Source organism: Cryptotermes secundus, unplaced genomic scaffold (assembly GCF_002891405.2).
Source record: "Cryptotermes secundus unplaced genomic scaffold, Csec_1.0 scaffold17, whole genome shotgun sequence".
NCBI lineage: Eukaryota > Metazoa > Arthropoda > Insecta > Blattodea > Kalotermitidae > Cryptotermes > Cryptotermes secundus.
In genome coordinates, this window is record NW_019729207.1 from 904,790 (window position 1) to 929,607 (window position 24,818).

Here is a 24,818-nt window from a genome sequence, read left to right on the forward strand (position 1 = left end):
TTAGTTTTCTTTATTTCATATAAGAATTTTTATGATACAAAACTAAACATAAAAATAAATTCCACGTATTTTCTTCCACCATTATTTAGGCACATCTCATTTTATCCTTCTATGGCGTATCGATCCACTGCTAAGCAACGATCCCACGGAGACAGATTCTTGGTAAAAAGCCCGTTGCTTGGTAATACGTACAACATTACGCGACAATAATGAAAGATGTTTTATATGTGGTCTGCGCCTTGCCCAATGCTGGGTAATGGGCCAGTGACACATGACACATGTTTTCCGTGAGGTCCGACCCGAAGGTATATAACACGGAATTCAAGTGAGCAGTCGGAATGCGAGAATGAGAGTTGTCGGTAGAAGATAACCATGGGAAATTAGTATTTGAAGAATTACAAGTCAGCCTCTGAGGATTAGAAGATTTAATAACAGTGAGACTGCTTTAATCCCGTTGCGAGAATACGACCCGTGAGGACGGATAATCCTAGTGCGTATGTAAAGGTGAACTGTAAATTGCGTAAAGCAGCGGTAGCGCTGTATCGCTTTTAAGTACGAGTAGATTATGTAAGATGTTAATAAATCTAATCATCCAATCCAGAACCCGTTATTATTAGTCACGGATCCTAGGACACGTGACATGTCAATGTATTTTCATTCACCCTCCCCTTGTTCCCTGTTTCCTTCTCCTCTTATGTAACCATCTCCTCATTGTATCTTCTCCAATCTTACTTGAAATCCGGTCATCAGAGTTCCGATCCGCTTTGCACTCGGATAAAAGACGACTGGGGACACAGAACCTAAGACGGGAACTGAATCCGTGACCAGGAGGACATCTCTCCTCGGTGTGAAAGAGTCGACCCCGGCCCCGACGGCAAACATGGTACTTGGTACAACTGGACTGTGATGGAAAGCGTCCAGGACGCCGGCATCGAAACACTTGAGTCCGTTTGTTGGCTTTCCATTTAAATGGAAGCGGAGGGAGGACCGGTGACTCAGGTCTGGAAGTGTAATTGGGCACGCCAGCTGAAGTTATATTGGTTGGGGGTTTCGGCGCTTTGGTCACGAAGTCAATACTTGATGTAAGAACCTGTTTCGTCTTGTTGTACAGGGCAGGAAAGAATCCTGATTGCGATGTGTTACTTGTTACTCCCATTCCACTTGAATTACTGACAGTTGTGCCATCATCTGGGGAAAAGAATCCTGTTTGTGGTGTGGCATTTGTTACTCCAAACCCACCTGAATTACTGACAGTTGTGCCAACATTTGGGGAAAAGAATCCTGTTTGTGGAGTGGCATTTGTTACTCCCATTCCAGTTGAAGTACTGACAGTTGTGCCAACATTTGGGGAAAAGAATCCTGTTTGTGGAGTGGCATTTGTTACTCCCATTCCACTTGAAGTACTGACAGTTGTGTGGGGAAAAGAATCCTGTCGGTGGAGTGGCAATTGTTACTCCCATTCCAGTTGAATTACTGACAGTTGTGTCAACATTTGGGGAAAAGAATCCTGTTTGTGGAGGGGCATTTGTTACTCCAATCCCACCTGAATTACTGACAGTTGTGCCAACATTTGGGGAAAAGAATCCTGTTTGTGGAGTGGCATTTGTTACTCCAATCCCACCTGAATTACTGACAGTTGTGTCAACATTTGGGGAAAAAAATCTTGTTTGTGGAGTGACATTTGTTACTCCAATTCCACCTGAATTACTGACAGTTGTGCCATCATCTGGGGGAAAGAATCCTGTTTGTGGTGTGGCATTTGTTACTCCCATTCCATTTGAATTACTGACAGTTTTGCCAACATTTGGGGAAAAGAATCCTGTTTGTGGAGTGGCATTTGTTACTCCCATTCCACTTGAAGTACTCACAGTTGTGCCAACATTTGGGGAAAAGAATCGTGTTGGTGGAGTGGCAATTGTTACTCCTATTCCAGTTGAATTACTGACAGTTGTGTCAACATTTGGGGAAAAGAATCCTGTTTGTGGAGGGGAATTTGTTACTCCAATTCCACCTGAATTACTGACAGTTGTGCCAACATTTGGGGAAAAGAATCCTGTTTGTGGAGTGGCATTTGTTACTCCAATCCCACCTGAATTACTGACAGTTGTGTCAACATTTGGGGAAAAAAATCTTGTTTGTGGAGTGACATTTGTTACTCCAATTCCACCTGAATTACTGACAGTTGTGCCATCATCTGGGGGAAAGAATCCTGTTTGTGGTGTGGCATTTGTTACTCCAATTCCACCTGAATTACTGACAGTTGTGCCAACATTTGGGGAAAAGAATCCTGTTTGTGGAGTGGCATTTGTTACTCTCATTCCACTTGAATTACTCACAGTTGTGCCAACATTTGGGGAAAAGAATCCTGTCGGTGGAGTGGCAGTTGTTACTTCGATTCCAGGTGAAGTACTTCCAGTTGTGCCAACACTTGAGGGAGAGACTACTGATTGTGCTGTGAACTGTGCTAATTCCAGTCCAATGGACGAATTACCAGATGAATTCCGAAGAACGCCTACTGAGAGAAACGGATCAGATTGCTGTGCAGAACTTCCCATATCCAATCTACTAGATGACTCCACAGATTTGACTTCACTTAGGCCCATCTTGTAAGCAAGATCATAGAGCGGCGAGGAATTTGTCACACTCAGTTCACTTGTTGTGGCGTCCAATATTACTGCTGTGGAATTCGGTTCAGGGTGTTGTACGGAAGTGGATCCTATTCCAGGTGATGTTCCAGTATCTGTGGATAAAATTAGGTCTCCACAAGTGAGGGAATGAGTTTGTGATGTGATGTGTATAAATTCTGGAAGACTGGATGATACAACAGTTGTAGATTCAATTATTTGTGTTGTATTAAATGGTACAGAATCCCATCTCACTGTTGTTAATTCCAGGCTGCTCGGTAATTCAGCACTTTCGGTCTCATTTATGACCTTTCTTATAAAGTCTTTGGAATGTGGTGCGGTTGTCGACAGTTTCAGTAGTCCCGGTACGTTCGATGTTGAGTTCACATATGAGAGTGTTGTGGTGAATGTTTCAGGATATGATGTGGTGTCTGATAATTCCAGTAGATTCAGCACATCAGGAATAGTGGTCTCATTTATATCCCCTGGGGTGAATACTTCAGGTTGTGGTGTGGTAGATTGCAGATCAAGTAGACTGGGTACTACAGTGGTCATAGTCTCAGTCATTAACTTTGTGGGGAATGGTTCAGGTTGTGTTGTGTTAGATGTTAATTCCAACAGACTGGGTACCTCAGTGTTTGTCATCTCAGTAATAAAGTTTGTAGTGAATTCTTCATGTTGTGGTGTAATAGATGTTATTTCCAGTAGAGTGGATAACTGGGCAGTCATGTTCTCATTTATTGGATTTGTAGTGAATACTTCAGGTTGTGGTGTGGTAGATGTTAACTCCAGTAGACTGGGTACCTCAGCAGTCATGTTCTCAGTCATTAGGTTTGCAGTGAATGCTTCATGTTCTGTTGTGGTATATGTTAATTCCAATAAACTGGGTACCTCAGGATTTGTCATCACAGTTATTAAGTTTGTGGTGAATTCTTCATGTTGTGGTGTGATAGATGTTATTTCCAGTAGTCTGGGTTCTTCAGCAGTCGTGCTTTCTTTTACTGGTTTTGTAGTGATTGCTTCAGGTTGTGTTTTGGTAGATGTTAATTCCAGTATACTGGGTACCTCAGGAGTCATGTTCTCAGTCATTAAGTTTGTAGTGAATGCTTCAGGTTGTGGTGTGGTAGATGTTGTTTCCAATAGACTGGGTATCGCAGCAGCCGTGGTCTCAAGTATTAGGCTTATAGTGAATTCATCAGGTTTTAGTGTGGTAGCTGTTAAGTCAAGTAGACTGGGTTCCTCAGCAGTTGTGGTCTCATTATTTAGGTTTATGGTAAATGCTTCAGATGGTGGTGTGGTAGTTGTTAATTCCGGTAGACTGGGTACCTCAGTAGTCATTGTCTGATTTATTAGGCTTGTAGCTAAATCTTCATTTTGTGGTGTGGTACATGTTAATTCCAGTGGACTAGGTACCTCAGCAGTGGTTGTCTCATTTATTAGGTTTGTAGTGAATGCCTCAGGATGTGGTGTGGTAGATGTTAATTCCAGTAGACTGGGTATCTCAGTAGTTTTGGTTTCAGTTATTAAATTTGTAGTGAATGCTTGATGTTGTGGTGTGATAGATGATAATTCCAGAAGACTGGATATCCCAGCAGTTGTGGTCTCAGTTATAAGGTTTGTAGTAAGATCTTGCGGTTGTGGTCTTGTAGATGTTAATTCCAGTAGACTAGATACCTCAGTAGACATGATCTCATTTGTTATGCTTGTGGTGAATTCTGTGGGTTCTGGAGTCGTAGATGTTATTTTCAGTAGAATGGGTATCTCACCTGTCATCTCGGTTATAAGATTTGTGACGAATTCTTCAGGTAGTGGTGTGGCAGATGTTAATTCTAGTAGTCTGTGTATTCCAGGAGTTGTATTATCTGCTGCTACGTTTGTGTTGAATGGTTTAGGTTGTGTTGTGGTAGATATTAATGCAAGTAGACTGGGTATCTCAGCAGTTGTGATCTGATTTATTAGGCTTGTAGAAAATTCTTCAAATTTTTGTGTGGTAGATGTAAATTCAGGTAGACCGTGTTCTTCAGCTGCCATTGTTTTTGATGTGACACCTGTGGGGGAAACTTTGGGTTGAGATATTGTAGATGTTAATTCTAGTAGTATGGGTACTTCAGCAGTCGTGGTTTCATTAATTAGGTTTCTAGTAAATGCCTCAGATTGTGGTATGGTAGACGTTAATTCCTGTACAGTGGGTATCTCAGCAGTCGTGGTCTCATTTATCTGATTTGAAGTGAATGCCGCAGATTGTGGTGTGGTAGTTGTTAATTCCAGTGAACTAGGTTCCTCAGTAGTCATGGTCTGATTTATTAGGCTTGTAGTTAAATTTTCATGTTGTGGTGTGGTAGATGTTATTTCCAGTGGACTAGGCAACTCAGCAGTCGTGATCTCATTTATTAGGCTTTTAGTGAATGCTTCAGGTTGTGATGTGATAGATGTTAATTCCAGTAGACTGGGTACCTCAGTATTTGTCATCTCAGTTATTAAGTTTGTAATGAATTCTTCATGTCGTGGTGTGATAGATGTTATTTCCAGTGGACTGTTTTCTTCAGCAGTCGTAGTCTCATTTATTAGGTTTGTAGTGAATGCTTCAGGTTGTGATGTGATAGATGTTAATTCCAGTAGACTGGGTACCTCAGTATTTGTCATCTCAGTTATTAAGTTTGTAATGAATTCTTCATGTCGTGGTGTGATAGATGTTATTTCCAGTGGACTGTTTTCTTCAGCAGTCGTAGTCTCATTTATTAGGTTTGTAGTGAATGCTTCAGGTTGTGGTGTGGTAGATGTTAACTTCAGCTGACTGGGCACCTCACGAGTTGTATTCTCATTTAAAATTTTTGTGATAAATATTTCATGTTTTGATGCGATTTGTGTTAATTCCAATAAACTGGGTACCTCAGCCGTTGTTGCTTCAGTTATGTCACCTCTAGTGGAAATGTCTGATTCTGATTTTGTAGATATTAATTCCAGTAAATTAGGTGTTTCAAGTTGTGGTGTGGTAGATATTAATTCAAGTAGACTGGGTACCTCAGTAATTCTTGTCTCAGTTATTATGTTTGTAGTCAATTCTTGAGGTTGTAGTGTGGTAGTTGTTAATTCTGATGATTCTGGTACCTCAGTAGTTTTGGTCAGAGTTATTAGGTTTGTAGTGAATTCTTCAAAAATTGGTGTGGTATTTTTTAATTCCAGTAGAGTGGGTACCTCACCAGTCGTAGTCTCAGTTATTATGTGTGCAGTGAATGCTTCAGGTTGTAATGTGGTAGTTTTTAATTCCAGTAGACTGGGTACCTCACCAGTTGTGGTCTCATTTATTAAGATTGTAGAGAATGGTTCAGTTTGTGGTGTGGTTGATGTTAATTCCAGTGGTTCTAGTACCTCAGTAGTTTTGGTCTCAGTTACTAGGTTTGTAGTGATTGCTTCAGGTTGTGTTGTGGTAGATGTTGATTCCAGTAGACTGTGTATATCATCCTTTCTAGACTCAGTTCTACCATATATAGAGAATTCCTCAGGTTGTGTGGTAGATATTAAATCTACTAGGCTGGGTATCTCAGCAGTCGTGGACTCAGTTAATAGGTTTGCAGTGAATATTTCAGATGTTGGTATGGTAGTTGTTAATTTCAGTAGAGTGGGCACAACAGGTGTCGTGGTCTCAATTGTTGGGTATCTGAATACTTCAGGTTGTGGTGTGGTAATTGTTATTTCCAGTAGACTGGGTATTGTAGCACCTGTGGTCTCATGTATTAGTCTTATAGTGAATTCATCAGGTTTTTGTGTTGTAGATGTTAAATCAAGTAGACTGGGTTCCTCGGCAGTCGTGGTCTCAGTATTTAGGTTTGTGGTCAATGCTTCAGATGGTGGTGCGGTATTTGTTAATTCCAGTAGACTGGGTAACTCAGTAGTCATTGTCTGATTTGTTAGGCTTGTAGCTAAATCTTCATGTTGTGGTGTGATTGATGTTAATTCCAGGAGACTGGGTATCTCTTCATTTGTCATCTCAGTTATAAAGTTTGTAGTTAATTCTTCATGTTGTGGTGTGACAGATGTTATTTCCAGTAGACTGGGTTCTTGAGCAATCGTGGTCACATTTATTAGGTTTGTAGTGAATGCTCCAGGTTGTGATGTGGTAGATGTTAATTCCAGTATACTGGGTACCTCAGTAATTGTTGTCTGCCTTATTAGGCTTGTAGCTAAATCTTCATGTTGTGGTGTGGTAGACGTTAATTCCAGTGGACTGGGTACCTCAGCAGTTGTGTTCGCATTTATTAAGTTTGTGGTGAAGGCTTCAGGTTGTGTTGTGGTAGATCTTAATTCCAGTAGTCTGGGTACCTCAGTAGTTTTGGTTTCAGTTATTAGTTCTGTAGTAAATGCTTGATGTTGTGGTGTGGTAGATGAAAATTCCAGAAGACTGGATATTGCAGCAGTCATGTTCTCAATTATTATGGTTGTAGTCAGTTCTTGCGGTTGTGGTTTTGTAGATGATAATTCGAGTAGACTAGGTACCTCAGCTGATATGATCTTATTTTGTATGGTTGTGGTGAATTCTGCGGGCATGGTCGATGTTATGTTCGGTAGAATGTGTACCTCACCTGTCGTCTCAGTTATAAGATTTGTGACGAATTCTTCAGGTTGTGTTGTGGAAGATGTTAATTCCAGTAGTCTGGGTATTCCAGGAGTTGTGTTATCTGCTGCTACGTTTCTGTTGAATGTTTCAGGTTGTGCTGTGGTAGATATTAATGCGAGTAGATTGGGTATCTCAGCAGTTGTGGTCTGTGTTATTAGGCTTGTAGAAAATTCTTCAGATTTTTGTGTGGTAGATGTAAATTCAGGTAGACGGTGTTCTTCAGCTGCCATTGTGTCTGATGTGTCACCTGTGGGAGAAACTTTGGGTTGAGATATTGTAGATGTTAATTCTAGTAGTATGGATACTTCAGCAGTCGTGGTTTCATTAATTGGGTTTCTAGTAATTGCCTTAGATTGTGGTATGGTAGATGTTAAATCCTGTACACTAGGTATCTCAGCAGTCTTGAACTCATGTATTAGATTTGTAGTGAATGCCGCAGGTTGTGGTATGGTAGGTGGTATTCCCAGTAGACTGGGTACCTCAGTAGTCATGGTCTGATTTATTAGGCTTGTAGTTAAATCTTGATGTTGTGGTGTGGTAAATGTTAATTCCAGTGGACTAGGTAACTCAGCAGTTGTGGTCTCATTTATTAGAATTTTAGTGAATGCTTCAGAATGCGGTGTGATTGATGTTAATTCCAGTAGACTGGGTACCTCTTTATTTGTCATCTTAGTTATTAAGTTTGTAGTGAATTCTTCATGTTGTTGTGTGATAGATGCTATTTCCAGTGGACTGGGTTCTTCAGCATTCGTAGTCTCATTTATTAGGTTTGTAGTGAATGCTCCAGGTTGTCGTGTGCTAGATGTTAACTCCAGTTCACTGGGTTCCTCAGAAGTTGTAACCTTATTTAATATGTTTGTGATAAATATTTCATGTTTTGATGCAGTTGGTATTAATTCCAATAAACTGGGTACCTCAGCCATTGTTGTTTCAGTTATGTCACCTCTAGTGGAGACATCCGATTCTGATTTTCTAGTTTTTAATTCCAGTAAATTGGGTACTTCATGTTGTGGTGTGGTAGATATTAATTCCAGGAGACTGGGTACCTCAGCAGTCATGGTTTCATTTTTTAAGTTTGTAGTGAATGCTTCAGGTTGTGGTGTGGTAGTTGTTAATTCCAGTAGACTTTGTACCTCACCAGTCATGGTCTCTTTTATAAATTTTGTAGTGAATGCTTTGGATTGTGGTTTGCTAGTTGATAATTCCAGCATACTGGGTACCTCAGCAGTCGTGGTCTCAGTTATTAAGTTTGTAGTGAATTCTTGAGGTTTTTGCGTGGTGTTTGTTAATTCCAGTAGACTGGGTACCTCAGCAGTCATGGTTTCGGTTATTAAGTTTGTAGTGAATTCTTCAGGTTGTTGCCTGGTATTTGTTAATTCCTGTAGACTGGGTACATCATCAGTTGTGGTCTCAGATATTAAGTTTGTGGTGAATGCTTCAGGTTGTGGTGTGGTAATTGTTAATTCCAGAAGACTTGGAACATCAGTTGTATTGTTCTCATTTATCAGTCTTGTACTGAATGCTTCAGTTTGTGGTATAGTAGCTGTTAATTCCCGTGGTTCTAGTACCTCAGTAATTTTTGACTCATTTATTAAGTTTATAGTGAATACTTCAGGTAGTGGTGTTGTAGTTGTTAATTCCAGTGTACTGGGTACCCCAGCAGTTGTGGTCTCAGTTTTTAAGTGTGTAGTGTATTCTTCAGGTTGTGGTGTGGTTGATGTTAATTCCAGTGGTTGTAGTACCTCAGTAGTTTTGGTCTCCGTTATTAGGTTTGTAGTGAATACTTCAGGTTGTGGTGTTGTAGTTGTTAATTCCAGTAGACTGATTACATCACCAGTCGTGGTCTCATTTATTAATTTTGTAGAGATTGCTTCAGATTGTGGTGTGTTAGTTGTGAATTCCAGTGTTTGTAGTACTTCGGTAGTTTTGGTCTCAGATATTAGGTTTGTAGAGAATGATTCAAGTTGTGGTTTAGTAGTTGTTAATTCCAGTAGATTGGGTACCTCAGTAGTTGTGTTCTCGTTTATTAAGTTTATAGTGAATGATTCGGGTTGTGGTGTGATAGTTCTTAATTCCAGTAGACTGGGTACCTGAGTTGTCTTGTTCTCAATTATTAGGATTGTACTGAATGCTTCAGGTTGTTGTCTATTAGTTGTCAATACCATTGGTTCTGGTACCTCAGTAGTTTTGGTCTGAGTTATTTGGTTTTTAGTGAATTCTTCAAAATGTGCTGTGGTTTTTAATTCCAGTAGACTGGGAACCTCAGAAATGACGGTCTCAGTTGTTAGGTTTGTAGTTAATGCTTCAGGTTGTTGTGTGGTACTTGTTAATTCCAGTGGTTCTGTTACCTCAGTAGTTTTCTTGTCAGTTATTGTGAATGTAACGAATACTTCAGGTTGTGGTGTGGTAGTTGTTAATAACAGTAGACTGGGTACATGAGCAGTCGTGGTCTCCGTTATTAATTTTGTAGTGAATTCTTCAGGTTGTTGCCTGGTATTTGTTAATTCCAGTATACTGGGTACATCAGTAGTCGTGGTCTCATATATTAAGTTTGTAGTGAATGCATCAGGTTGTGGTGTGGTTGCTGTTAATTCCAGGAGACTTGGAATATCAGTCGTTTTGTTCTCATTTATTAGTCTTGTACTGAATACTTCTGTTTGTGGTATGGTAGTTGTTAATTCCAGCGTTTCTAGTACCTTAGTAGTTTTTGTCCCATTCATTAAGTTTACATTGAATACAGGTAGTGGTGTTGTAGTTGTTAATCCCAGTAGAGTGTGTACTTTAGCAGTCGTGGTCTCGTTTATTAAATTTGTAGTGAATGCTACAGGTTCTGCTGTGGTAGTTCTTAATTCCAGTAGACTGGGTACCTCAGCAGTCGTGGTCTCCTTTATTAAGTCTATAGTGATTACTTCAGGTTGTGGAGTGGTTGTTGTTAAGTCCAGTGGTTCTAACACTTCAGTAGTTCTGGTTTGAGTTACTACATTCTTAGAGAATGCTTCTCTTTGTGGTGTGGTAGTTGTTAATTCCCGTAGACTGGGTACCTCAGCAGTCATGCTCTCAGTTATTAAGTTCGTTGTTGATTCTTCAGGTTGTTGCGTGGTAGTTGTTAATTTCAGTAGACTGGGTACCTCAGCAATGACAGTCTCAGCTATTAGGTTTGTAGTTAGTGCTTCAGGTTGTTGCCTGGTATTTGTAAATTCCAGTAGACTGGGTACATCAGCACTCATGGTCTCATATATTAAGTTTGTAGTGAATGCTTTATATTTTGGTGTGGTAGTTGTTAATTCCGGGAGACTTGGAAAATCAGTTGTTTTGTTCTCATTTATTAGTGTTGTACTAAATCCTTCCGTTTGTGGTATGGTAGTTGTTAATTCCCGTGGTTCTAGTAACTCAGTAGTTTTTGTCTTATTTATTAAGTTTATAGTGAATACTTCAGTTAGTGGTGTTGTAGTTGTTAATTCCAGTAGACTGGGTACCTCAGTAGTTTTGGTCTCAGTTATTAGGTTTTTAGTGAATACTTCAGGTTGTGGTGTTGTAGTTGTTAATTCCAGTAGACTGGGTACCTCAGTAGTTTTGGTCTCAGTTATTAGGTTTTTAGTGAATACTTCAGGTTGTGGTGTTGTAGTTGTTAATTCCAGTAGACTGGGTACCTCAGTAGTTTTGGTCTCAGTTATTAGGTTTTTAGTGAATACTTCAGGTTGTGGTGTTGTAGTTGTTAATTCCAGTAGACTGGGTACCTCAGTAGTTTTGGTCTCAGTTATTAGGTTTTTAGTGAATACTTCAGGTTGTGGTGTTGTAGTTGTTAATTCCAGTAGACTGGGTACCTCAGTAGTTTTGGTCTCAGTTATTAGGTTTTTAGTGAATACTTCAGGTTGTGGTGTTGTAGTTGTTAATTCCAGTAGACTGGGTACCTCAGTAGTTTTGGTCTCAGTTATTAGGTTTTTAGTGAATACTTCAGGTTGTGGTGTTGTAGTTGTTAATTCCAGTAGACTGGGTACCTCAGTAGTTTTGTTCTCAATTTTTAGGATTGTACTGAATGCATCAGGTTGTCTTCTATTAGTAGTCAATACCATTGGTTCTGGTGCCCCAGTAGTTTTGGTCTGAGTTATTTGGTTTTTAGTGAATTCTTCAGGTTGTGGTGTGGTAGTTGTTAATTCCCGTTGTTTTAGTACCTCAGTAGTTTTCTTGTCAGTTATTATGAATGTACTGAATACTTCAGGTTGTGGTGTGGTAGTTGTTAATTCCCGTTGTTTTAGTACCTCAGTAGTTTTCTTGTCAGTTATTATGAATGTACTGAATACTTCAGGTTGTGGTGTGGTAGTTGTTAATTCCCGTTGTTTTAGTACCTCAGTAGTTTTCTTGTCAGTTATTATGAATGTACTGAATACTTCAGGTTGTGGTGTGGTAGTTGTTAATTCCCGTTGTTTTAGTACCTCAGTAGTTTTCTTGTCAGTTATTATGAATGTACTGAATACTTCAGGTTGTGGTGTGGTAGTTGTTAATTCCCGTTGTTTTAGTACCTCAGTAGTTTTCTTGTCAGTTATTATGAATGTACTGAATACTTCAGGTTGTGGTGTGGTAGTTGTTAATTCCCGTTGTTTTAGTACCTCAGTAGTTTTCTTGTCAGTTATTATGAATGTACTGAATACTTCAGGTTGTGGTGTGGTAGTTGTTAATTCCCGTTGTTTTAGTACCTCAGTAGTTTTCTTGTCAGTTATTATGAATGTACTGAATACTTCAGGTTGTGGTGTGGTAGTTGTTAATTCCCGTTGTTTTAGTACCTCAGTAGTTTTCTTGTCAGTTATTATGAATGTACTGAATACTTCAGGTTGTGGTGTGGTAGTTGTTAATTCCCGTTGTTTTAGTACCTCAGTAGTTTTCTTGTCAGTTATTATGAATGTACTGAATACTTCAGGTTGTGGTGTGGTAGTTGTTAATTCCCGTTGTTTTAGTACCTCAGTAGTTTTCTTGTCAGTTATTATGAATGTACTGAATACTTCAGGTTGTGGTGTGGTAGTTGTTAATTCCCGTTGTTTTAGTACCTCAGTAGTTTTCTTGTCAGTTATTATGAATGTACTGAATACTTCAGGTTGTGGTGTGGTAGTTGTTAATTCCCGTTGTTTTAGTACCTCAGTAGTTTTCTTGTCAGTTATTATGAATGTACTGAATACTTCAGGTTGTGGTGTGGTAGTTGTTAATTCCCGTTGTTTTAGTACCTCAGTAGTTTTCTTGTCAGTTATTATGAATGTACTGAATACTTCAGGTTGTGGTGTGGTAGTTGTTAATTCCCGTTGTTTTAGTACCTCAGTAGTTTTCTTGTCAGTTATTATGAATGTACTGAATACTTCAGGTTGTGGTGTTGTAGGTGTTAATTCCAGTAGACTGATTACCTCACCAGTCGTGGTCTCATTTATTAAATTTTTAGAGAGTGCTTGAGATTGTAGTGTGATAGTTGTGAATTCCAGTGGCTGTAGTACTTCGGTAGTTTTGGTCTCCGATATTAGGTTTGTAGAGAATGATTCAAGTTGTGGTTTAGTGGTTGTTAATTCCAGTAGACTGGGTACCTCAGTAGTTGTGGTTTCGTTTATTAAGTTTATATTGAATGGTTCAGGTTGTGGTGTGATAGTTCTTAATTCCAGTAGACTGGGTACCTCAGTACTTTTGTTCTCAATTTTTAGTATTGTACTGAATGCTTCAGGTTGTGGTATATTAGTTGTCAATACCATTGGTTCTGGTACCTCAGTAATTTTGGTCTGAGTTATTTGGTTTTTAGTGAATTCTTCAAAATGTGCTGTGGTTGTTAATTCCAGTAGACTGTGTACCTGAGCAGTCGTGGTCTCCGTTATTAATTTTGTAGTAAATTCTTCAGGTTGTTGCCTGGTATTTGTTAATTCCAGTATACTGTGTACATCAGTAGTCGTGGTCTCATATATTAAGTTTGTAGTGAATGCTTCAGGTTGTGGTGTGGTAGTTGTTAATTCCAGTAGACTGTGTACCTGAGCAGTCGTGGTCTCCGTTATTAATTTTGTAGTAAATTCTTCAGGTTGTTGCCTGGTATTTGTTAATTCCAGTATACTGTGTACATCAGTAGTCGTGGTCTCATATATTAAGTTTGTAGTGAATGCATCAGGTTGTGGTGTGGTAGTTGTTAATTCCAGTGGTTCTGTTACCTCAGTAGTTTTCTTGTCAGTTATTATGAATGTACTGAATACTTCAGGTTGTGGTGTGGTAGTTGTTAATTCCAGCGTTTCTAGTACCTTAGTAGTTTTTGTCCCATTCATTAAGTTTACATTGAATACAGGTAGTGGTGTTGTAGTTGTTAATCCCAGTAGACTGGGTACCTCATCAGTCGTGGTCTCAGTTTTTAAGTGTGTAGTGTATTGTTCAGTTTGTGGTGTGGTAGTTGTTAATTCCAGTTGACTGTGTACTTTAGCAGTCGTGGTCTCGTTTATTAAATTTGTAGTGAATGCTACAGGTTCTGCTGTGGTAGTTCTTAATTCCAGTAGACTGGGTACCTCAGCAGTCCTGGTCTCCTTTATTAAGTCTATAGTGATTACTTCAGCTTGTGGAGTGGTTGTTGTTAAGTCCAGTGGTTCTAACACTTCAGTAGTTCTGGTCTGAGTTACTATGTTCTTAGAGAATGCTTCTTTTTGTGGTGTGGTAGTTGTTAATTCCCGTAGACTGGGTACCTCAGCAGTCATGCTCTCAGTTATTAAGTTCGTTGTTGATTCTTCAGGTTGTTGCGTGGTAGTTGTTATTTTCAGTAGACTGGGTACCTCAGCAATGACAGTCTCAGCTATTAGGTTTGTAGTTAGTGCTTCAGGTTGTTGCCTGGTATTTGTAAATTCCAGTAGACTGGGTACATCAGCACTCGTGGTCTCATATATTAAGTTTGTAGTGAATGCTTCATATTTTGGTGTGGTAGTTGTTAATTCCGGGAGACTTGGAAAATCAGTTGTTTTGTTCTCATTTATTAGTGTTGTACTAAATCCTTCCGTTTGTGGTATGGTAGTTGTTAATTCCCGTGGTTCTAGTAGCTCAGTATTTTTTGTCTTATTTATTAAGTTTATATTGAATACTTCGGTTAGTGGTGTTGTAGTTGTTAATTCCAGTAGACCGGGTACCTCAGCAGTCGTGGTCTCCGTTATTATGTTTGTAGTGAATTCTTCAGGTTGTTGCCTGGTATTTGTTAATTCCTGTAGACTGGGTACATCAGCAGTAGTTGTCTCAGTTATTAAGTTTATATTGAATACTTCAGGTTGTGGTGTGGTTGATGTTAATTCCAATGTTTCTAGTACCTCAGTAATTTTGGTCTCAGTTATTATGTTTTTAGTGAATACTTCAGGTTGTGGTGTTGTAGTTGTTAATTTCAGTAGACTGATTACCTCACCAGTCGTGGTCTTATTTATTAAGTTTTTAGAGAGTGCTTCAGAGTGTAGTGTGGTAGTTGTGAATTCCAGTGGTTGTAGTACTTCAGTAGTTTTGGTCTCAGATATTAGGTTTGTAGAGAATGATTCAAGTTGTGGTTTAGTGGCTGTTAATTCCAGTAGACTGGGTACCTCAGTAGTTGTGGTCTCGTTTATTAAGTTTATATTGAATGGTTCAGGTTGTGGTGTGATAGTTGTTAATTCCAATAGACTGGGTACCTCAGTAGTTTTGTTCTCAATTTTTAGGATTGTACTGAATGCATCAGGTTGTGGTCTATTATTTGTCAATACCATTGGTTCTGGTATCCCAGTAATTTTGGTCTGAGTTATTTGGTTTTTAGTGAATTCTTCAAAATGTGCTGTGGTTGTTGTTAATTCCTGTAGACTGGGAACCGCAGAAATGACAGTCTCAGTTGTTTGGTTTGTAGTTAATGCTTCAGGTTGTGATGTGGCAGTTGATAATTCCAGTTGTTCTGTTACCTCAGTAGTTTTCTTGTCAGTTATTATGAATGTTCTGAATGATTCAGGTTGTGGTGTGGTAGTTGTTAATTTCAGTAGACTGGGTACCTCAGTTATTAGGTTTGTAGTTAGTGCTTCCGGTTGTTGCCTGGTAGTTGTAAATTCCAGTAGTATGGGTACATCAGCAGTCGTGGTCTCATATATTAAGTTTGTAGTGAATGCTTCATATTTTGGTGTGGTAGTTGTTAATTCCAGGAGACTTGGAATATCAGTCGTTTTGTTCTCATTTATTAGTCTTGTACTGAATACTTCTGTTTGTGGTATGGTAGTTGTTAATTCCCGTTGTTCTAGTACCTCAGTAGTGTTTGTCTCTTTTGTTAAGTTTATATTGAATACTTCAGTTAGTGGAGTTGTAGTTGTTAATTCCAGTAGACTGGGTACCTCAGCAGTTGTGGTTTTGGTTATTAAGTTTGTAGTGAATTCTTCAGGTCGTTGCCTGGTGTTTGTTAATTCCAGTATACTGGGTACATCAGCAGTAGTTGTCTCAGTTATTAAGTTTATATTGAATACTTCAGGTTGTGGTGTGGTTGATGTTAATTCCAATGTTTCTAGTACCTCAGTAATTTTGGTCTCAGTTATTATGTTTTTAGTGAATACTTCAGGTTGTGGTGTTGTAGTTGTTAATTTCAGTAGACTGATTACCTCACCAGTCGTGGTCTCATTTATTAAGTTTTTAGAGAGTGCTTCAGATTGTAGTGTGGTAGTTGTGAATTCCAGTGGTTGTAGTACTTCAGTAGGTTTGGTCTCAGATATTAGGTTTGTAGAGAATGATTCAAGTTGTGGTTTAGTGGCTGTTAATTCCAGTAGATTGTGAACTTCAAAAATGACGGTCTGAGTTGTTAGGTTTGTAGTTAATGCCTCAGGCTGTGGTGTGGTCGTTCTTAATTCCAGTGGTTCTGTTACCTCAGTAGTTTTCTTGTCAGTTATTATGGATGTACTGAATGCTTCAGGTTGTGGTGTGGTAGTTGTTAATTCCAGTGTTTCTGTTACCTCAGTAGTTTTGTTGTCATATTTTAAGTTTTTACTGAATGCTTCAGGTTGTTGTGTCGTAGATATTATTTCCAGTGGTTGTGTTACATTAGTAATTTTTTTGTCTGTTGTTATGTTTTTACTGAATGCTTCAGGTTCTGCTGTGTTAGTTCTTAATTCCAGTAGACTTGGTACCTCAGCAGTCGTCACCTCTTTTTTTAAGTCTGTAGTGAATACTTCAGGTTGTGGAGTGGTTTTTGTTAAGTCGAGTGGTTCTAATACCTCAGTAGTTTTGGTCTCAGTTATTAGGTTTTTAGAGAATGCTTCTCTTTGTGGTGTGGTAGTTGTTAATTCCCTTATACTGGGTACCTCAGCAGTAATGGTCTCAGTTATTAATTTTGTAGTGAATTCTTCAGGTTGTTGCCTGGTATTTGTTGATTCCAATAGACTTTGTACATCAGCAGTCATGGTCTCATATATTAAGTTTGTAGTGAATGCTTCAGGTTGTGGTGTGGTTGTTGTTATTTCCAGGAGACTTGGAACATCAGTTGTTTTGTTCTCATTTATTAATCTTGTACTGGATGCTTCTGTTTGTGATATAGTAGTTGTTAATTCCAGTGGTTCTAGTACCTGAGTAGTTTTTGTCTCATTTATGAAGTGTTTAGTGAATACTTCAGGTAGTGGTGTTGTAGTTGTTAATTCCAGTATACTGGGTACCTCAGCAGTCATGGTCTCAGTTTTTAAGTGTGTAGTATATTGTTCAGTTTGTGGTGTGGTTGATGTTAATTTCAGTGGTTGTAGTACCTCAGTAGTTTTGGTCTCCGTTATTAGGTTTGTAGTGAATACTTCAGGTTGTGGTGTTGTAGTTGTTAATTCCAGTAGACTGGGTACCTCAGCAATCGTGGTCTCATTTATCGAGTTTGTAGTTAGTTCTTCAGGTTGTGGTGTGATTGTTGTTAATTCCAGTTGACTGAGTACCTCAGTAACTGTGGTCTCATTTATCGAGTTTGTAGTTAGTTCTTCAGGTTGTGGTGTGATTGTTGTTAATTCCAGTTGACTGAGTACCTCAGTAACTGTGGTCTCATTTATCGAGTTTGTAGTTAGTTCTTCAGGTTGTGGTGTGATAGTTGTTAATTCCAGTTGACTGAGTACCTCAGTAACTGTGGTCTCGTTTATTAAGTTTGTAGTTAATGCTTCAGATTGTGGTGTTGTAGTTGTTAATTCCTGTAGACTGGGTACCTCAGCAATCGTGGTCTCATTTATTAAGTTTGTAGTTAATGATTCAGGTTGTGGTGTGGTTGTTGCTAATTCCGCTGATTGTAATCCCTCAATGTTCTTGGTCTCAGTTAGTAGGTTTTTAGAGAATGCTTCAGGTTGTGGTGTGGTTGTTGTTAATTCCAGTAGACTGGGTACCTCAGAAATCGTGGTCTCATTTATTGAGTTTATAATGATTGTTTCAGATTGTGGTTTGGTAGTTGTTAGTTCCAGTGGACTGGATACCTCAGCAATTGTGGTCTCATTTATTAATGTAGTAGTTAATGATTCAGGTTGTTGTGTGGTAGTTGTTAATTCCAGTGATTGTAGTCCCTCAATATTCTTGGTCTCATTTAGTAGGTTTATAATGAATGCTTCAGTTGGTGGTGTTGTAGATTTTATTTTCAGTAGACTGGGTACTTCAGCAGTCGTGGTCTCAACAATAAGTTTTTTTCCTGATTGTGTTTTTTTGGGGGTTGTTTCTAATAAGGTGTGTAACTCATCAGTTCTGTTCGTTTTTTTATTCGTTTTGTGTAGTCGTTCATAATGCTGTGTTGTTGATGTTTGTTGTTGCAGATTCATCCCCTCTCCAGTTGCATTCTCATTTAGAATTATTTTAGTGTATGTTCCTGGATGAGATGTATTTTGTATGTGTAGTATGCCGGATTTTTCTTTGTGTTCATTTTCTCTTTTGAGTGCAGCCTGAGCTGATAGAGATTTTGGTGTTGCGTTTTTTAAATCCTGTTCTCCGGATTTTTCTGAAATTGTGACCTCAATCTGCACGCCACTTTTATCCAGTCCAGATTTGAATGACTGACTTGTAATTTTTGGGAAACCGAATACATCTGCTTTCGCGTTTTTTACTTCGAGTTGTTTTGGAGCAGTGACCTCTTGTGCCGTTGCATTTATTAATTCTTGTGTAGTGAATATTGCAGGTGCTATGATTTCCCTTATATCTGTTGTTGCTAGGAAATTATTATTTTTTATACCGTTTCTTTTCCCTCTTATACTGGATATTGCTTCGTTTGTTGTATCACGTATGGGTCTTGCTTGAACCCTTAATTGCTTTTGTATGATCTTTGTTTGATTTGGTGAAATGAGTATGTTAGAATCCGTGATCTCTCTTGTGCTTTTTATGGTAGCTTTTTCAAGTTCTGTTGTGGAGATTGTAGCTCTCGATGCTCTCTTATTTTCAACATTTTTTGTTAAGTTTAAGTAAGACGTCGAAGCTCTTTCAAGTTTTAGTGAGACGTTTGTTAATTCCGGTATAATGACTGTATCAATGTATGTGGGCCCGCTTGTGTTTAATGCTGTGCTGTTTGTTAATTCCCATTTACTGGACGCAACATCAATAGCAACTTGAGAGTTTCGTTTTGTTAGAATACTTTCAGGTTGTGTTGTCGTGGTAGATGCTTCTGATGGACTTGAAATTTTGGCAATGGTTGCTTTACTTGTCGCCGCTTCAAATTCTTGTGTCGTATTTCTTACTTCCGGTCCATTGGATATTTCATGATTTATGTTTTCACTTGTTATTTTGTTCTGAACCGGTTCTAGTTGTGGTGTATTGCTACTCACTTCCGGTGGTCTGGTTATTTCAGAAATTATGGTTTCACTTACTGCTGTTGTTTCAGAAAGTATTTCGGAATGCTGAGCATCGTTTGTTAATTCGGGTTTACTGGAAGTTTCAGCAGTTCTGACCTCAGTTATAACTGTTACTGAACTCGGTCCATTTACTTCCGGCAAAATGTATACTTTATTCTTCTTGGCTTCTCCTGTGAATGATGTCTGAATCGGTTCACACTGTGCACTTGATTTTCCATCAGTTTTGATCTCACTTTTGACCGCTGTTGAATCTGACTCAGATTGTTGTCTCTTATTTAGCATTTCCGTTACAGTGGATGTTTCAGCGAAGGTTGCTTCACCTTTGTCTGCCGGAACGTCTTGTGGTTGTGGTGTTTTCGCTGTTAACACGCTATGTCCTTCACTTGTGTCTTTGCTGATGGCTCTTGAGGGAACCAGTTCATGTTGTGGCCAAGTATTTAAGCCGATTCCACAGGACATTTCGTCAGCTGTAGTCTCATTTATGGCTGCTATGGTAACTGGTTCTGATTGTAGTGTTGTGGCTGTTAAGCCCAGTACACTGGATGTTTCAGCACTTGTAATTTCTCTTGTGACGTAGTCAGGTTGTGATGAGTTGTTTGCTAATCCCTGTCGAGTGAATGTTGAGGCAGCCGTTGCTTGAGTGCCTGCCACTACTGCTGTTCGTCTAGTAGCGGATTCTTGTTGAACAAATTCAAGGCCATTATCCGTTGAAAATTCCTGACTTTTGCTGTTCCTGACAGGCCGTACAATTTGTGTGGTAACGGGCTCTGATTCGTTACTTTTGTTTTGGCCGCGTGTTGCGTTGAGACCGTTGAATCCATGAAGTAATAAAGAGTTATCTTCAACGGATTTTGTTTCTGGTGCAGTTGTCATGATCTCCGTTACTTCGCCTGGAAATGACGTTTGATTCTGAGATTCTGTTTCGTTCAGGAGTTGAGCAGGTGAATGTGGAACAGGTGATATGGAAGTTTCTTCGCTTCTGTCCTGGACTGATACTGCTTCAGTTGCTTGTTGCTCTGTGAGATTATCTCCTGTTGACACTGACAGGGGAGAGACATCTGTTTCCGGCGAAGTAACAAATGTTTCTGAAGTGTTGGGTGAAAAGTCTTTCTCCTGTTGTACTGTGATGACATTCCAGGAGCTCGCTACTAGCAACACTGACAAAACATCCTAAAAATCAAATCGAAACAACCCCCTAAATTTAAATTGAATTCTGGGTATCTTTCCTGTCTGGCACATTTACAGCTGCATTTTAATGCGTTTATTTGTTAGTTCTTATAATGAGGCTTCAGAGCGCCGAATGTTTCATACAACTTAATGTCACATGTTGTTTTCTGGTGGAGTTTTACCGACGTTTCGGAAGAATATACGAACTGAATCTCTTCTAACCTTGACGGTGAAGGCAGTATGTTCCACCGAAACCTCTGTAAACTCCTACCAGACTGCACTGCGTCAGTTATGTTAGTTCCATCGCTGTGAGGACTTAATCTCACCGAATGAAGAATTGAAAGGGATTTGAATGCAATAGTTGGTGTCTAAATTCAATATTCTATAGTATCATTTGCTCGAGGAACTGAGGAAAACGATGGAATGTCTCAGAATAATCTTTGCCGAGATTCGAACCAGGAGTCTCCCAGATACAAGGTATACATGTTACAGTTTCAACAAATTTTCTGGGTTTTACCGATGTTGACTGTGTGTACGTTGCGTGTCTGGAAATCGTAGTTTATCGAGAATTTCCTGCAAACGAGAGAGACGAGCGGGGGCTGCACATAAAGCAATGCTAAGCTCTCATATCTCGTTTATCCAGAGCCTATGTTCATTTTTGTAACTGGATTATTTTTACGGTGAGGAGTTTTTAGCCCCACCCCCAACACTCAAGCTGAAGGACCACCCTTTGTCGGCTGTCCGCGACTGCTTATTAAATATATTCGCAGCTTCCTTCCATGCCTAGAGGGCGTCTCCTCCATCCGCAACCTGAGAACGCGCTATGCCGTGGTAACAAGGGACCCACCAAACAACGTCAGAAGTTTGTATAGGGCAGGTTCGCTCAGGGCAGTGGCAGAAGAAATCTCAAAATATAAATTAGATTTAGCAGGGGTGGCACTGAATCAGCAGGTGAATATACATTTGTCTATGGAAAGGGGAATGAAAATCATGAACTAGGTAAAGGTTTTTCGTACATAAGAGAATCGTATCAGCACTTAAGAGGCTTAGAGTTCGTTAGTGATAGGATATCATATATAATATTAAAAGGTGTCCGATGTGATATCATCGTTACGAATGTTCACGCCCAAACAGAAGATAAAATTGATGACATAAAGGATAGACTCTATGAAGAATTAGAACATGTATTTAATAAATTCCGAAGTACCCTATGAAAATTTTGTTAGGAGATTTCAATGCCAAAGTAGGGAGGGAAGACATTTTCAAACCAACGATTGGGAATGAGAGTTTGCATGAAATTAGTAATGATAATGGAGTTAGAGTAGTAAACTTTGCCACATCCAAAAATCTTACTGTCAAAAGTACTGCAATGTTCCCACATCGTAACATCCATAAATTTGCTTGGACATCTCCTGATGGGAAGATACACAATCAAATCGACCTATTTTGATAGACAGGAGACGGCACTCAAGTATACTTGATGTCCGATCATTCAGGGCAACAGACTGTGATACTGACCACTACTTGGCGATGGCAAAGGTTAGGGAAAGACTGGCAGTGAGCAAACAAACAACGCACAGAGTTCATATGGAGAGGTTCACTCTCAAGAAATTAAATGAGGTGGTGGGTAAAGAGCAGTATTGTGTTGAAATCTGAAATAGGATCGTGGCTTTGGAGAACTTGGATGCTGAGGTGGATGTTAATAAAGGCTGGGAAACTATTAGAGAAAATATCAACATTTCTGTTAAGGAGGGTCCAGGTTATTATGAACTGAAGAAGCATAAGCCAGGGTTCGATGAAGGATGTTCAAAATTATTAGACCAAAGAAAAGAAGCCAAATTGCAATGGTTACAGGATCCAAGTGAAATACAAGGTGTGTCCCAAAAGTCATGAAATATATATATATATTTTTTTTAATTTATTGATGATACCGGTACAGAGTGTTAATATTCTTCAAAGTACTGTCCATGAGCATCTACACATTTTTTCCACCGACTCTCCCATGCCCGGTACGCCCCATCAAAGGCCTCGACGGGAACCTCATTTAAAGCTGTTGTCACGGCCGCTTGGATAGCCTGAATGCTTTCAAAACGGCATCCTTTGAGTGCAGTCTTGATCCTCGGGAACAAAAAGAAGTCGGCCGGAGCTAGGTCGGGGCTGTAGGGTGGCTGCGGCAGCGTTGCCACGTGGTGCTTCGCCAGGAACTCACGGACGAGCAGAGACGTGTGGCTGGGCGCATTGTCATGATGCAGACGCCAGTTAGCCGCGATGTCTTTTCGCACGCGGATGACCCTTTGCCTTAATCTTTTGGAATGTTCAGAGTGTCGGCTAACAACCAGACAGTCATTCGACGGTCAGTATTCAACAAATCACGCACACGAGTCACATTTTCATCGGTTTGGCTTTTTGATGGCCGTCCAGAGCGGGGGTAATCTTCCACTCCTTCCTGGCCCTCCTTAAACTTCTTCACCCACCTTGTAACTTGCACATATGATAGAGCAGACTCCCCGTAGGCTTGCTTAAGCAGTTCGTGAGTTTCGGCAGCTTTTTTGTTGAGCTTTGTGCAGAACTTGACCTCCCAACGTTTTTCGAAAGTATCCGCCATCGCCCGCCGTGACGTGGTCACAAAACACAGGTGCACTAAATCAGCGACACTGACGCCTCCGATGCTCGAGCAGACTGACCTTGGGCGCGCTGTGAAGCTAAAGGCCTCCCCCCCCTAACCCAACCGGTTCCAGCGCGCTCCGACCAGTAGGAGCGCGGGAAAGAAATATATTTCATGACTTTTGGGACACACCTTGTAAATGAGGATAATCTGAACAATATATGATGCAAAACCAGCAGCCATTTCAGGAACAAAAAGAGGGAATATCTGAAAGACAAAATTGATGAGCTTGCAATGAACAGTAAGAACAAGAACATTAGAAACCTTTGTAGAAGAATAAATGACCTTAAGAGGGGTTACCAACCTAGAAGTAACTTTTTTTAATGCTAGTGGGGTGGGACTAAGTCCCTTGTACTGCGGCCACTTCTGGACTATTGTACCAGCCCCAGATTATAGGTGAGAAACCTACCCCAGCGCCACTTTGTCTACCACAAATCCCACTTGACCAGACTCGGGATCGAACCCGGGCCGTCGCGGTGGGAAGCCAGCGACTAACCGCTTGAGCTGTGGCGCGGCCTTAGAAGTAACTTAGTGAAGGATGAGAATGGTGATCTGCTTGCTGATTCCCACAACAGTTTGAATAGGTGGAAGAACTAGTTCTCTCAGTTATTAAATGTACACAGGGTCAGTGATGTTAGGCAGACAATCCATACAACTGAGCCGTTAGTAGACCTTTTGAGGTTGAAAGTGCTATTGCAAAATTGAAACGGTATAAATCGCCAGGTAGTGATCAAATTCTGGCAGAACTTATTCAAGCAGGAGGTTAAATATTGCGTTCTAAAATCCATAAGTAATTACTTTATTTGGCATGAGGAAAAATTGCCTGATCAGTGGAAGGAGTCTATTATTTTACCAGTTCACAAGAAGGGCGATAAAACTGGATGTAGTAATTATCGGGGAATATCGTTGCAATCAATTTCATACAAAATTTTCAAAATCGTATCCAATATTCTTCTCTCAGGGTTAAGTCCAAATATAGATGAAATTACTGGGGATCATCAGTGTGGGTTTTGACGTAACAGGTTAACTACAGATCAGATCTTTTGCTTTCGTCAGATATTGGAGACAAAATGGGAGTACAATGAGACAGTACATCAGCTATTTATAGACTTCAAGAAAGCATATGATTCAGTTATGGGGGAAGTATTGTACAATATTCTGATAGAGTTTGGGACACCTATGAAACGGTTAGGCTGATTAAAATGTGTTTAAAGGAAGCGTATAGTGAAGTCCATGTAGGTAAACATTTGTCTGATAAATTTCCTATCCAGAATGGTCTAAAACAAGGAGATGCTTTTCGCCACTCCTTTTCAACTTTGTTTTAAAATGTGCCATTAGGAAGGTCCAGGAAAACCAGGTGGGACTGAAATTAAACTGGACACATCAGCTGTTGGTCTATACCGATGATGGGAATATACTGCATGATAATATAGATACCTAAAGAAAAACACTCAAACTTTAATTGACGTAATTAAGGAGGTTGGTCTGGAAGTAAACACTGAGAAAACTAAGTATATGTTTTGAATTGTATCATTTTGGTCCGTTACACTATCAATCACAAAGTTAATAGAAAGTCCGTCGAGTGTAACAATTTGTAGGTCACTTTTTATTATTATTTCTGTCTTACATGTTTCGGTTTGACACAACCATCATCAGAGGCACTTGCTATAATTATGGAAACACTGTCGCTTTTTTTGATGTTCACAATTATGTTTGTCGTGTGGACGCTGCTACGATATGTTGACGTGTAAAAGCACAAAACATGCTAAGATAGTTGAGTACACTCAATACGACAAATAAAAGACAGTAAACAACAAGAAGCAATCAGATACCTAGCAACAACCAACCTAAAACAAATCTTAGCCAATCAAAAAACAAATAATAAACAAAATAAGGAACAACTATACACTACCAAGCAAATAAAACAAAAACTAACACAAAATCACGCAACTATAGCCGAAGCAGACAAAGAAAAA

General features: G+C 39.5%; 2 protein-coding genes across 6 annotated transcripts in view; both read right to left on the reverse strand.

Annotated features, from left to right (window-relative positions):
- Positions 1 to 10,669, reverse strand: LOC111865340 (mucin-2-like). 5 transcript variants are annotated; one of them, XM_023853263.2, is made up of 2 exons: positions 1,871 to 10,669; positions 1 to 1,410 (listed from the first exon to the last, which is right to left on the reverse strand). In XM_023853263.2, the coding sequence occupies exons 1-2, from the start codon at positions 10,464 to 10,466 to the stop codon at positions 659 to 661; spliced, it is 9,348 nt and encodes a 3,115-aa protein (XP_023709031.1). In that variant the 5' UTR covers positions 10,467 to 10,669; the 3' UTR covers positions 1 to 658. The 5 variants fall into 5 exon arrangements, with proteins under 5 accessions (XP_023709031.1, XP_023709030.1, XP_023709029.1 ...); XM_023853262.2 differs by having other exon boundaries at positions 1 to 1,400; positions 1,861 to 10,669; XM_023853261.2 differs by having other exon boundaries at positions 1 to 1,359; positions 1,742 to 10,669.
- LOC111865332 (mucin-2-like) overlaps positions 10,498 to 24,818 on the reverse strand; it is a 20,394-nt gene continuing 6,073 nt past the window's right edge. Inside the window, exons 2-3 of the mRNA XM_023853249.1 lie at positions 10,716 to 20,180; positions 10,498 to 10,533 (exon numbers count right to left, since the gene is read on the reverse strand). Of these exons, the coding sequence (XP_023709017.1) occupies positions 10,498 to 10,533; positions 10,716 to 20,180 (9,501 nt within the window). The remainder of the gene's footprint in view (positions 10,534 to 10,715; positions 20,181 to 24,818) is intronic.

Excerpts from the sequence above, each read along its gene's own strand:
- LOC111865340 (XM_023853258.2), bottom strand. The coding sequence starts at position 10,466 with ATGAGTGCTGATGTACCCAGTCTACTGGAATTTACAAATACCAGGCAA. Across the intron at positions 1,360-1,429 it reads AATTGCCACTCCACCGACAG|GATTCTTTTCCCCAAATGTT; the intron begins GATTCTTTTCCC and ends CTCCACAAACAG.